General features: G+C 44.5%; 1 protein-coding gene across 1 annotated transcript in view; it reads right to left on the minus strand.

Moving 5' to 3' along the window:
* Window positions 1-8,775: 8,775 nt before the first annotated feature.
* The window catches only part of LASP1 (LIM and SH3 protein 1), a 67,445-nt gene continuing 61,774 nt past the window's right edge, over window positions 8,776-14,446 (minus strand). The window contains exon 7 of the mRNA XM_027872784.1: window positions 8,776-12,636. Coding sequence (XP_027728585.1) covers window positions 12,463-12,636 — 174 coding nt within the window. The 3' untranslated portion in view covers window positions 8,776-12,462. The remainder of the gene's footprint in view (window positions 12,637-14,446) is intronic.

The following is a 14,446-nucleotide window of genomic DNA, read 5'->3' on the forward strand; positions in this document are numbered from 1 at the left end:
TGCTGTGAAATTATAATAACCAAACTTGGCTACAAAGAAGAGAAACAAGATGGAATCTCCTCTCATTTCTTTGCAGAATTGGGTACCATGATCTTCCATATGATGTCATTGCATATGATGTCAATATGTTGGTTTTATTGAGCTAGTTATTTTGGAGGGTTTTCCCCCTTCTTTTTTATTCTTTGTTATGAGATGGATCTCCGGGAAGAAGTGTGGAGAAATACATTTGGAAGAGTAAGTGTTATAAAAACAATAGACTTCAGTAAAGTTTATTTTTGAAAAATAAGAGATGGGGAGAGGAAAATGTGTATGTGTATTCACATTATAAAAACATTCTAGAAAGAAGGAAAGAGAATAGCTGTTCAGACATTTGAAAATCTATAGAAGACAAAATCCAAGCAAGGAGCTATTGGCAAAAATCCATGGCCTCCATTCCCCAATAGATAAGTGGTCAAAGGATATAAACAAACAATTCTCAAAAAGAAGAATTTCAGACTATTAACAAACACATGAATGAATGCTCCAAATCACTAATAAAAGCAATGCAAATCAGAACACCCTTAAGTTTCACTTCTCACACTGCAAATTGGCAAAGTTCAAAAGATGGCAGTAGTCAATGTTGGAGGGGTTGTGGGAAGATAGACACACTGGTGGATAGTTGGTGGAGCTGTGAATCAGTACAACCATTTTGGAAAGAAAACAATTTGGAATTATGCTAATAAAGTAACTAAAATGCTCATACCTTTTGACCCAGAAAATCCACTGCTAGGTTTGTAATCCAAGAAGGCCATTGATAAAAAGAAAGTCCCCATATAAACCAAAGTATTTATAGCAACACTTTTTGTCAAAGCAAAGAATTTAGAAACAAAGTGAATGCCCATCAGTCATATTGTGGTACATGAATATAATGGAATATTAAGTGCTATGAGAAGTGAGAAATGTGATGAATAAAGAGAAGCATGGAAAAATCTATGTGAAATGATGTAGAGTGAAATAAGCAGTCAAAAAAATAACAAACAAAACAAACTAACAACAACAACCCAATACAGTGGATTCTGCTATAACCTGACGTATTCCTAAAAAGCACTAAACTATGCAAAATTAAGCAATAGAAACCACAGGCCTTATGGGGAAAATGGGGTTAGGGCCACAGCACTCAAACATTTTTTCAGTGACGTATCAAAAAAAAAAAAAGGGAGAGAGGAACCTAATAAAAACAGCAGTTTTACACACATTAAGTGGTTAAGAAATGCATTTGTTGTTAGTTGTGTCTGACTCTACATGAGTCCGTAGACTTTTTTCCATGAGATTTTTTTTGGCAAAAATACTGGAGTAGTTTGCCATTTCCTTCTCCAATGTGCCCCCCATTTTACAGATGAGGAACTGAGGCAAACACACAGCTAGTAAGTGTTAGAGGCCACATTTGAACTCAGATCTTCCTGACTCCAAGCCTGGTGCTCTGGCCACTGCACCACCTAGCGGCCCAAGGAATACACAGATGCTACTATAAATATGAGCATAGTCTTCAGCCTGTGTAGGGTGTAATTCTGAGCAAGAGGTCATGTTGAAAGTAGGGGTGAGGTAGAAGGGAGGGTGTGAAGACCAGCCCTCCTCCCTCCACCCCCAATTCCTACTGCACCAGAAGATACAGAGTGAGTATGACACCTTACTTTGCCAAAAACCTGAAGTGTGCTTGTAGATGGGGTCATTGGAAAGGTTGTAGTTTATGAGTTACCGTGAAGAGATGCACTTTTCTGTGTGGTTTCTCAAGGCAGAAACTGTGCACAAGTAAAGAAGAAATTCATTTTATACTCAAAATGTTCCCTGATGTCAACTGCATTGGAACAAATTTGTGTTTTTGAAATAGGCATTATAACAGTGATGGTGTATGGACTCTTGCCCCCCCCCACTTTGAACTTTCCCATGGATTTCAGGAACTCAGCTCCTGAACCTGGCCACCTAGATACTCAATAATTCTTTCGAAGGTCTTTTCCTTGTGCCTCGCACCCCAACCCAACCCTTCATTGTGTTACCTCTGACCCAGCCCAGCCCTTCATTGTCTGTTACCTCCAGACTCCCCTAGGCTATTTCCCTACCCTTAATCCCATCTAGACCCCTTCTCTTTTACCTCGAAGTCACCCCAGGCTATTGGCTACGCCTAGATCCCATCCAAATCTTCCCACAATCTTTTTCACTATAAAAAAAAGTCAGTCTCGTCTACCAAATGCGCAGATTCTTAAAATCCTCTATTGGTGATACAATAAACCTTGTCTCTGACTGAAAGAAGCCCTAAGTGGTCAAATTCTTTCTAGGCAGAAACCACACTTTTTGCCCTTGAATTTGGGGGTTCCCAAGACCCCTATGAAGGGGGGGTTGTTGGGGTGCTCTTAGATGCATAGAGGCACCCCAAGATCGCTGGGAAAAGCCCAGATCGCGGCGTGGATCTGCCTGAATGAATTCAACTCAGATCTTCTTCCAGACAGAGAAAAAGTTTATTAAAGATAAGCATATAGGCCAGACTCCAAAGGAACCCAAACATCAGTGATCTAAATGGGGATTAAGGTGGTTAGGTGCGGCGTGAGGCAGTCTCAACCTCTTGGGCGTGAGGAAAGCTCAGCGTCTGAGTGGGGCCTGGTGTGGATAGGTCACTTGACGCCCCGTGAGGACTGGCAGGCATGAGGGAGTCTCAGCTTCTAGGCTTGAGAACAGCTCAGCATCAGAACGGTGGGGAAAGGTGAGTCTTAAGTACAGACCGGGGGAGGGGTCTAAGGAGTGGCCAAGCAGTTTGGGGTGATGGGAGGAGGGGTCCAAGGAGATCTGGATGGGAGTGGCCAGCAAGCTGGGGCAAAGGGAACGCCTGGGTCCTGGACCTTGTGGCCCTAGCTAGGATTAAGGGTAAGAAATGGCCAAAGGCCACGGGAAGGTGAAACAATGGGAAAGCCCAGTTGAAGAGGGTCCAGGTGAGAATTTCCATCTGAGTGATTTGAACAGACAATGAGAATAGATAATGAAGCAAGCTGGAAGGGGAAGTTTGCTTTCAAAAGGAAATAAGGCAGTTTCTAAAACTTTAAGGGTTTCCTGGGACCGGTAAACAAAACTGAAGCCAGGTTCTTTTTGTCAAAGAGAGATAAGTGAGTCTACAAGGAATCTAAAAGTTTTAAGGTTTTTCTGGGAATTGCAGGTAAACCTCTTCACCCTAGACCGCAACAGCTGGACTGACTGTATACACAATGACTATAACAATGTAAAGGAAAAGAACAACCACACACACCCAAAATATCAAAAGTGAATGCTGCGAAATTATAAAGATAAAGCATCGTCCAAAAGAAAAAAGCATGGAAAAAGAAAAGCATGGAAAATTCTCAAGAATGAAATTCTGAAGACATAGAGGGAAACCAATCCAATGAAGAAACAAAATAGGATTTGTCCGATGGGATTAATAGGGAACTCATCCACCAACTTAGATTTTTGAAAGATGGGTAGGTTGGTTGGTTGTTGTCCTTCAATATCAAAGAGGATCAAAACATCACTGTGTGGGTATCAAGGTACATGTGTCTGATTGTGGCTGATCTGACCAGTATGAACTCGGAAGGCTCTGCCGCAGGTCAAGCACAAGTAGTCCATGTAAACATCTGGAGTGGAGGTGTCACCAAATTTGCACATCTCACATTTCTTTTTGAAGTAGGTAGGAAAAACTGAAGCAAGGACTCAAGGTAAAGGCTTTAGGATTTCTAACACTAAGAATGAGCTAAGCCAGGCATGGGGAACCTGTGGCCTTGAGGTCACACGAGGCCTTCTAGGGCCTCAGAATGTTGTATTGTGAGAAATAAGAGTTAAATTTCCACATAAGTGGATAAGAAATAGCACAGACAGGCTAACTTCTCCATTGGTGGGGAGTGACAACACAATTTTAGGCACAAAATGTACGTTAAGGGGTGGGGATCACATGTATATAAAATATATGAACAGGGCATATAAGGAAGATTGTAACCCAGAAGGATTAGGACCCATCCTGATCCAGAACGGAGGAGTTAGGCAATTACTAACTAGATACCTTGCTCTTTCTCCTGTACTCAGTGTACTCTCCCCTTCCAAGAAGGTACGCCCGCTTCTCCAGAAAAACGAAAGGATGCACTTCAACCTCTTTAAAAAGTCTTTGAGACATCAGTCTTTGGAACTGAGTCTGGGGTCTTCTTTATAACACAATGAAGTCTGGAATCAGTCAAAGGGCCGCACTTGAGGACCTTGAGGGCGCAGGTTCCTCACCCCTCAACTAAGCTGTAAAGGGAAGCTAAGGTCATTGAAAAGATTTTTAGGAGAAAAAGGAGCACCATGAGGGCAGCTAGGTGGCACAGTGGATAGAGCTCTGGCCTTGGAGTCAGGAGGACCTGAATTCAAATCTGACTTCAGACACTTGACTCTCACTAGCTGTGTGACCCTGGGCAAGTCACTTAACCCTGATTGCCTCAGCAAAAAAAGAAAAAAAGAAAAGATAAAGGAACATCATAGAAAGACTAGGACTATTGCTTGGAATGGATAAGATTTTGATAAGTGAAAACAAAGGCATCAGAACTATTCCATTCTTCTCTCCCAAGAAAAATTACCTTTGTGGCACAAATGACCTTTAAAAAACAGAAGTTAACAAGAGCGATGATCATGGAGGAAACAGAGAGCAATAAAATGCCCTTGATGACTTCACCTAATCCAGATGGACTATATTCTCAAGAACTAAAGAACTGCAGACGCGATAGCTGAACCACTCCCTCTGACGTCCATAACATTGTGGAAATTGAGAGAAGTCAGTAAAACTAGAGAAGGGCAACTGGCCCCTTCCCCCAAGAAAACAAAGAGAACACAGTTCACAAAACTATTAGCCACTGAGCTTGACTTTCATTCTTCAGAAAATTTTAGAAAATAGCATTAATACTTGGAATATTTGTGTAAGAAAAGATTAGAAGTTAGGCTTCCACAACAGAACAAGGGAATTCTGAGAAGGACTTCCAAGATCTTGTGGATAAACCCTCAACCAATCAGAAAGAGCCCCAAACAATCTGTAAACAACTAGTTCCTTAAGAAAGAGTCTTGGAGGCTAAACCGGTTGCAACCCTTTAGGTTCAAGGACGGTCTCAACAGGACAAAGGCTTTTCTCCACTGCACTTGCTTATTGAGTACTAACTGACACGCCCCGAGGGTGGAGATAGCCTCCACTTTTGAACTGGGACACAGGAAGTGGGAGAAGTTAACAGAACTTGGAGGAACATAAGATGGGCTGTTGGGGAAGAGTAGTTCAGATGAACTAGACCAATCCTAGCCCTGGTGGGTGGAGTATGGATCTTACTAATCATTTAAAAGTTGATTCTACCACTGAACCCAGTGCCCATGTGCTACTGAAGTATGTTGTGCCCTTTATAAAGGCCTGTAATGAAGGTTTTCTTTCACTCACTCCTGTAGTGGATTTTTGTTTCAGATTTTTCTAACAATTGGAAAAGGAAGCAGTGACTACCAAGAGCCAGCACAACTTTATCAAAAACAAGCTGAGTCAGATCAACCTTATTCCTTTTGTTTTTTCGAAAGAGTTGTTAAACTAGCAGAGAGGGAGGGTAACTCTATGGATATAGTGCACCTAGATTTTAGCCCAAGTATTTGATAAGGCATCTCGCATTATTCTTATAGAAAGGATAGATTCAGAACGAAGAGGATGGTCAAACTCAGATAAGTCCTGAATGGGTCAGCATTAGCTTGGCATGAGGTCTCTAGTGGAGTGTCCCAGGGGTCTGTGCTTGGAATTTTGTGGCTTGACATTTTTTTATCAGTGACTTGGATAAAGTCATGGAAAGGAAGGAAACAAGCTTTTATTAAGTGCCTATTATGTGCTAACTACTTTAAAATATTATATCATTTGATCCTTACAACCCTGGAAGGTAGATGTTATCATGATCCCTATTTTACAACTGAAGAAACTGAGGCAGGCAGTGCCTGGGTCAAGTGACTTACCCAGGATCACACAGCTGGTAAGTGTTCGAGGCCAGTCTGAATCTAGGTCTTCCTGGCTCCAAGTCCAGCACTCCATCCACTTTGCCCCCTAGCTACTTCTGACATAGATGGCCTGCTCATCAACTTTGCAGGTAACAAGGCTGGGAGGATTACCATTAATATCCAAAAAAAAAAAAAAAAGATCTTGTCAGGCTGAAACATTAGGCCTAATAAATCTAATCTAATAAAAATATAATAGGTATAAATGTAAAGTCTTACACTTGGGTTCAAAAAATCAACTTCACAGGTACAGGAGAGGAGAGTCATGGAATTCAGCAGTTTATCTGAAAAAAGGAGCAGGGAGTTTAGTGGACGGCAAACGCAATGAATCTGAAGTGTGATGGGTCAGCCTAAAAGTTAGCATGATACTGAGGTGCACCAACAGAGCCATAACTTGCAGGAGTAAGGTGAAGTTTCCTCTTCAGGCAGTGTTATCTTCAGCTCTGAGCACCATGGTTTAACGGTGTGACTAAGCCAGAGAGCTTCCAGAAGAGAGTAACTAGGGGGGTGGAGGGCCTTCAGTTCATGCCACATACTGAACTAAAGAAGCTGACACTGTTCAGCATAGAACACCCTCAGAGGGGCCTGAAAGCTGTGCAGACCTGTGGAGGGTGGATGGGGTGGAAGTTGCACGGGAAAATTTAATATTTATGTCAGGAAAAAGGCTTTTAACGTTAGAGACATCCAAAGTGACATGTGCTACCTTGATGAGCTGATTGGTTTCTCCTTCTTGAAAGTTTTCAGAAGTTCTAGATGACATCTCCCCATCCCCCACCCCCCTCCTTAGAGGCATCGAAGTGGTACAGTGTGATACAGCACTGGGCTTGGAGTCAGGAAGACCCAAGTTCAAATCTAGCCTCAGACATTAGCTGTGTGACCTTGGGCAAGTCATTTAACCCATTTGCCTCAGTTTCCTCAACTGTAAAATGAGGATAACCCATCTACCTCTACAGGGTTGATGTGAGGATCAAATGAGATATTTGCACAGTGCCTGGCACGTAGTAGGTGCTCTATATAAATGCTTATTCTCTTCCTCCTTTCTGTTATACTGAATTCCTCTTGGGTATGACCCCTGATGATCCCTGAGATCCCTTCCAATTCTCAAATTGGGAATTCTATTATTTCTACTACATTCCTTCTACCCACCTGGTCATGTCCTAATTACAAAAAACATCTTAAAACAAATCTTTTCATCTCCACTGAATCTCTTTCCCACTCCAGCTCACTCTGAAGGTCAGAAATCTTCTTGGTTGAGATCTTGTTTGTGCTGGGAGTAGAAGATGAATACAAAGGCAGGGACTTGAACCGTGCTTTTTAGGTACTAGAACCTTCATCTTTGCCTGTGGTGCTGTTCCAGAGGTCATCTGATGGCATAAAACTGAGGGGAGGGAAGGCTTACCCAGTTCTCACTGTCATCTCAAGCCTCCTAAAGAAAATGGACCTAAGGGGCAGCTAGGTGGCGCAGTGGATAGAGCACCGGCTCTGGAATCAGGAGGGCCTGAGTTCAAACCCAGACTCAGACACATAACACTTACTAGCTGTGTGACCCTGGGCAAGTCACTTAACCCCATTGCCTAGCCAAAAAATAAATTAAAAAAGAAACAAAGAAAGAAAATGTACCTGGCTTGCTGGCCAGGGTCAGTGAGAGAGGGAAGCCCTGGGGACAGTGGAGGGTGGCCACACCCCAGCAGGTAGGCCATAAATGAAGGGAGGATTGTGTAATTAGTGCTTTGCCCTTTTGTGGTGGACATGACACTGGAAGATGTTGCTAAGGACACACAATAACCCTACTGATATGTCCAAGTTCCTTTATCCCCTGTTGGAGCAATCATCTAGTTCAATCCCCCTTGTTATAGATGAGCAAACTGAAGTCCCAAGAAGGTAAAGGGCTTGCCCAAAGTCACACTTGAGCAAAGCTTGGTCCTCTGACTGCAAATCTTGTATTCTTTCCAGTATATCATTGCTTGTATGTGCATCCTCAGAGCTTCGCCCATGCTTCATCCACCTGCCTCAAGACTCTTCCAAGAGCCGATGGAAAGTGTGTTTATGTGAGGGTAAAGATTTATACTGTTTCACCTTCTTTAGGAGTGAGGGGATAGCAATGGCTGGAGACTCCGGACACTGTCCAAGGCTACCCAGAATAGGAGATGGGGAGAAAGGAACTCAGTCAGGTCATGGTTATAACTCAAGATCCATTAAAATCACTCTAGGCACAGGGGGAGCTAGGTGGCACAATGGATAGAGCACCGGTCCTGAAGTCAGGAGGACCTGAGTTCAAATCTGGCCTCAGACCAAACATTTGACACATACTAACTGTGTGACCCTGGGCAAGTCACTTAACCCTAATTGCCTAAACAAAATAAAAAAAAAATCACTCTAGGCAGAGTCATAACTAATAAATTTTGCATCTAGGGCAAGAGGGCATGAAAATGCCCACAATTCAGCTGGGGAAGGGGGGAATAGTGGAAACTGGGGTAAGTCAGCTGGAATAACTAGTAGCTTACTATTTTAACCACACTTGTTAACTAGGTGTTAACACCGGTTGTTTCTATGCTGCTGAAGCACTGCAAGGAATGCCAGCTTTTCTAAATTTTAGTACCCTGGGCCGAAGCCCTGGTCACCTTTCCTTAGTTAGGGGCACTAAGTCATGTCCCTTGCCCCTAACCCTGTCTCCCAAACACACGCACCAAGCACAACCCACAACCCACACCAAAATCTCAGAGTCAATGAATCCAGACCATATCAGCAGGTAAAAATTATATTTTTATTTTGATTTGAGTTGCCAAGAGGATTCCCGTGTGGGTCTATCAACTGTTCTGAATTAAAAAGGCAAGAAAAATTTGATCCTGGGCACATGCCCACAAGGAGGGAACCAAAACAGACCACCACCACCCCTCCAAAAATAAAAAAAAAAGGGGGGGGGGTAGAAAAAAAGACAATCCCAAATAAAAAAGATTAATTTCCAAAGCCCAGCACTAAAAACACAACTCGAAGCTTCAAATGAACACGCCACACACATATGGAAAAAGTGTTTACACAGAGGCAAATCTAACAGGGTCATTTACGTTTTCTTTTTAAATACAGTTTTAGGTGTTTTTTTTTTTTTTCTTAGCTATAAACAAAGGCCCAAAAGTGCGTATGTGAGAGAAAAGGCAGAAATCAAGCAGAGAGGAAATTCTCTTCCCTGCCCCCCAGGAATTCCCCACAGAAGGAAGGGGAAGGGATGAGGGAGAAAAGGAAAAGAGGGAATGAGATAAGAACAAGTAAACCAGTGTCACAAAGAATTCACAATTCTTAATCATCTTCCTTTCTTGCCAATATTTCTGGTTTTGGTCCCATTTGAGTAAAATTCACATTACAGTTATGTTGTGGTTTGGTTTTGTTTTTCCTGGATCAGAATTGGCTTTAAGAACTGAGGACTTTAAGAAAAGGAGACCCCAGGCTGCCTCCCCTACTGGAACAGTGCTTAACTGAGGGAGAACCTAGGCCAGAAACACTTCGTTAAAGCCAGGCTCAGGTATGACAGACCTTTAATGAAAAATCCTCCCGGTCCAACATTCTCCCCTTTCCCTCCCTCCTTCCCTCCCCACCCCATCCCTGTACCCTACTCCCCACTGTACTTCTTGAGGAGTAACTGATGGTGAGAAATCCACTACAACCCTGTATCCCAAGATTGGGGAAAAGAGAAGACTATGAAAAAGAAGTTGGAGGGGTCTATAGGCTCAAATTGGCTCTTTACGAGGTAAACTGAGATGTGTGAAAATAGGTTATTTCATCCTATCCCTCAAGCCTTCCCTTCTATCTGTACTGTTTCTTCCCACCAACCAACCCCAAACCTTCAAACAGTCTTTGGTCCCAGAGTCAACACTGTGCTTTGAGATTTTCATGAAATAGGCCAACTCCCCACCTCTAGCTTCTTGGACTGCCTCTCCAGGCACTGACATCTCCTCTTCCTCTTGCATCCCAAGTCCCTCAGCTTGCCAACCTGAAGCATGCCTCCTATCCCATCATATCTCCTTCTCTGTGAAGCTAGGATGAAGTCGGGAAAAGGGCTGAGGCAGGAAATGCTGCTCCCCACCAATGTTTGGAAAACATTCTAGTGCCAACACACAACCACATTCTAAAAAAAAATCCCTGATGACTTGGTGCTTGTCAAATGAGCTCTTTTCTTTGATTAAAACTCTCTCCAAGACAGCTTCCACTCTCATCCCATGTACAAAAATATCACTGTCACTTGGAAGGTGAAGAGGCTTGTGAACAAGTTTGGGACCAATGAGAAAAGAACTGATAGAAGCTGCACCCGAAGCCCAAAGAGATGGCAGAGGCTTGACCCTCCAGAGCCCATGAGGATTTTCACAGCTGCTGGTGATGGGAAGAAGGGAAGTTCGATATAGCACCATCTTCCCATTCCTCCCCTAGCATCTGGAGCTCCAGCTCTGGGGCAGCAGTTTCCAGTTATTAGGTTTGTCCTAGGACCTACCCCCAAGTGGAGGTCTGTGTTGGTGGGTGTTTGGGGTAAGAGAATGGACCAGGGAAGTTAGACCAGGAGAGGCTGTGGTGCTCATTGCTGGGAGGTAGTGAGGGAGGGGGGAGGCTGGTGAAGTACCAAGTCCTCCACACCCCTACCCAGAGCTCCTGAACAGCCAGTGAGGGTCAGAGAAGGGCATGAGCACTTAGCTATACAGTGAATCTGTTCAGGAAAAAGAACTCATTCCCATTTCCCCTCCTTTGCTCCCATTCCAAGGATGGGGGGTGGGGATAGGACCAGTTCTACAAAGCCAATCAGATGGCACTTTTTTTGATTTGTAAAGTCATACACAAAAGGAAAGGGACTTTCCCGGTATCCCCACCATTACGTACACTTTTTTACCCAGCAGGCAAAATAGGGGGACAGAGGTATAGGCATGCTTACTTGATCTGGGTAAGGGTAAAGGGGAAGGATCCAAAGGGTCTAGGATAGCCATTACTCTCAGATTAGTTTTTCCTGTCCTCCAACAGCCTCCATACTGGACAGATGTTGGGAGAAGGCAGACAGGTACGTAGTCACCCACACACAGAAAGACTCACTGACCCACAGATGCCCTTTTCTTCCTGTATGAAGAGCCATAAAACACAGAGGTTCCCGCCAAGTTAGCCAAGCTCAGGGCTTAGTGAGCAGGTGGTCTGGGGCAGGGCAGGAAAGAAATGTGGGGCCACAGAACCCCAAACTACCATGTTCTCTTCTATGGTGGACTTAGAAGACAGCAAAGAAGCGATGATGGGAACGGTCATGAAGTAGGCACTAATCAGGTCCACAGAAAGCCCTTGGAGGAAGCTGGGCCTGCACCGGCCATCTAAGGTGCTCCCTCTTTTTTACCCCTCCAATGCCCACAGACACTAGGTGCTGGGCAGAGAGGAGCTCCAGCCCCCTTGGAAGCAGATGTCCGAGAGAATGCAACCTTGATCCCCTGCCTTGCCCTAGCTCTGGGGCACTGAAGGTGAGAGGCAGACTTCTCTGAGGTCTGCAGCTTCTTGTGAGGAATTAATTAAAAGACAGAAATGTTTAAACAGGGATTGTGGTCAGGTCCATTCCTTAAGCTACACTGTTTGAATCTGGATGCCTTGATTAAATCACAGTGTGAACAGGGAGAAAACGGGGCTGGGATGGGGAGAAAGAACAGATAAACCAGAAACTGAAGGAATGGTTGGGGATTTCCTCCCCCCCACCTCCCACTCTCACTCTTTGCTTTTTTAGATCTATCCAAATATGGAAACTAATGCGGAGATGAATGAGACCAAGAGGGGAATCCCCCAGGTGGAGAGGCCTCAAGAAGAAAGCCTGGTACAAACCCAAGCATCGCCTTGTGAGAAACAGTGAGGAACCTCTTACTGGTCCCTAAGACCCTGTTATTCCTTCTTTCCCTGTCCCAGCCCTAGAGGAAGCTGAGAAGGGCCAAGGAACTTCAGGAACCCTGGAATGTTTATTTTGTTTGGGGAAAAGGGGGCAGAGGACAGGTCCAGTAGAGAGAAGGAAGAGGAAGAAGGGAGAGAAATCAGGAGCACCTGTTCCCAAGAGGGATCATGGAATCTCAGTCACTGACCTGTCCGTCTCTCCATCCACCCCCACACGACCCTATGCTCCCCTCCTGGATGAGATTTCCCATTCGCTAAACCCAGAGGGACAACAAAGGAGAGGAGAGAAGGAGAAATCCCTGTGTGAGAGCAGGCCTACAGAAAAAGGTGGGAGGGCTCAGCGAAAGGAAACAGAGCTTAAATTGGCCAAAGAAACTGAGGGGAGGTGGGGGGGGGACAACCTGTCTCAGATTCTAAAAAACAGAAACTACTGACGGGGAGAGAGGTTCACGTCTCACAGGAGCGCAACGGAGGAATGCATCGAAGATGAGGCGGGCGGGCGGGCAAGATGGGAGCTGGGGCAGCACAGCACAGGGCTCAGATGATCTCCACGTAGTTGGCAGGAAGCATGCCCGTTTCGCCAGTGCGCTCCACAGTGCCGTACATCCAGCCATCGTCGATCTGCTGCACGTTCACGATGGTGTCCCCATCCTGGAACGACACCTCGTCCTCGTCGGCTGCACTGTAGTCATACACAGCACGGTACCGCTTCTGGAAGGGGAAGAGGAAAGGGGTAGACATATGTCCACGTCAGCCAAAGGCTTAGGTTTTCCTTCTCCCTGCCCATTTCTTACTTCCATCCCATCAGAGCTTTGGACAAATTACCCTCCAACAGCCAAATCTAGTGTAGAGGGGGAAAGCCTCAGTTTCCTTATCTATAAAATAGGCATAACAACAGCACCTACCTCAGCAGATTGTAGTGAGGATTAAATAAGATAACTTGTGTACTTATAATGTTTTGCAAATATTAAAGCTCAGAGTGATAGAATGAGTATTGGTCAGAGGTAGGATTTGAACTCAGGTCTTCCTGAGTCCCAAGTCAGTGCTCTATGTACTATGGCATGCTGCCTCTCTATATACAAAGCTATATAAATGCCAAATATTATCATCATAGTGGAAAGAGTGCTAGACTTGGAGTTAGAAAGACCTGGGTTTGCATTTTGCAAATTGTAAAATGTTATATTAATGTCAGTTATTATAATTATCATCATTATCATTGTTATTATTACTATTCCAGAAAGCTACATCAGGTCCGGCTCTGGCAGGTCCTAGCAGGCTGGAAAGGCCCGAATAAAGGCTGGGAACTGCTGATTCTGCTCCCAGCACACTGGGATTATTTGTAACACCCCGTGGACTGTAAGTTCCCTGAAGGCTGGTAAATTCCCCATTGTCTTTCAGCTCCACATTTCCAGCATTTAGCCCAGTGCCCTGCCCACAGCAGGAAGGAAGGAAGGAAATAAACATTTATTAATCTCCTTCCACAGGCAGGGTGCTAGGCTAAGCACTTCACAAATAGTTACAAATATTATCTCGTTTGGTCCTCATACAACCCTGGGAGGTAGGTGCTACTATTCCTCACTCCCATTTTACAGTTGAGGAAACCAAGGCAAATAACGGTTAAATGACTTGCCCAGGGTCACACAGCTAATAAATGTCTGAGGTCACATTTGACCACAGATCTTCCTGAGGGTCCCCATTGTCCAGTGCTCTTTGAACAATGATGCCCCTAGCTGCCTCCACAGATACTTACTAAATACATAAATAATAATTCTATAAGGTAAGTAGGGCAAGTATCATCATATACATTTTACAGACGCAGAAACCGAGGCTGAGAGAAGTTAGGGCAGCTTGCCTACAGCCACACAATACGTGAGCACAGACACAAAGCTGGGTCCCCTGATACTAAATCCAGGGCTCTTTCCATATCCCCATGACTGAGCCAACATCATCAGAGGGCCTACAGTACTCCATGGAGAATGCAAGCTTTCCAGTCGTGAGAAGGGTGTCTCACGTATTAAAGAGGGGAGGGTTCAGCGGGATCTGGAATGATACTCGTGGTCCTGGGAAGGGGCTTCAGAGGTCACTTAATCCAATACAGCCTAACAAGGAAAGTGTTTCATCTGAGTCACCAAAAAATAGCCTGATCACAGTTAACTGCTCCCATGTTCCACAGCGCTCTGGGGTTCCAACATTCGTTTACTGAAAACATCCTCTGTCATCCCCAGGAGACAGGTATGACAGGTATTATCATCCCTATTGTACAGATGAGGATCCCATGGTCACTGCAGCTTATAAGTGTCAGACCAGGTGGGCTTAAACTCAGACCCCCTGTCTCCTAAGTCTAACCCTTCCCAGGAAACCATGCTAACCTCCTTAAGAGCATCCCCAGTGCCCACTGTTTAATAAATCCTTCCCCTCTGTGCAAATGGAGGGAATAGGAATAATGATTTGGCCAACCTAAAAATAACATTCCCGAGTTAATCTTCACCTAGCTTGAATGCACACACTGTGATTCTGGAGG

Source organism: Vombatus ursinus, unplaced genomic scaffold (assembly GCF_900497805.2).
Source record: "Vombatus ursinus unplaced genomic scaffold, bare-nosed wombat genome assembly UNPS02014801.1, whole genome shotgun sequence".
Classification (NCBI taxonomy): Eukaryota; Metazoa; Chordata; class Mammalia; order Diprotodontia; family Vombatidae; genus Vombatus; species Vombatus ursinus.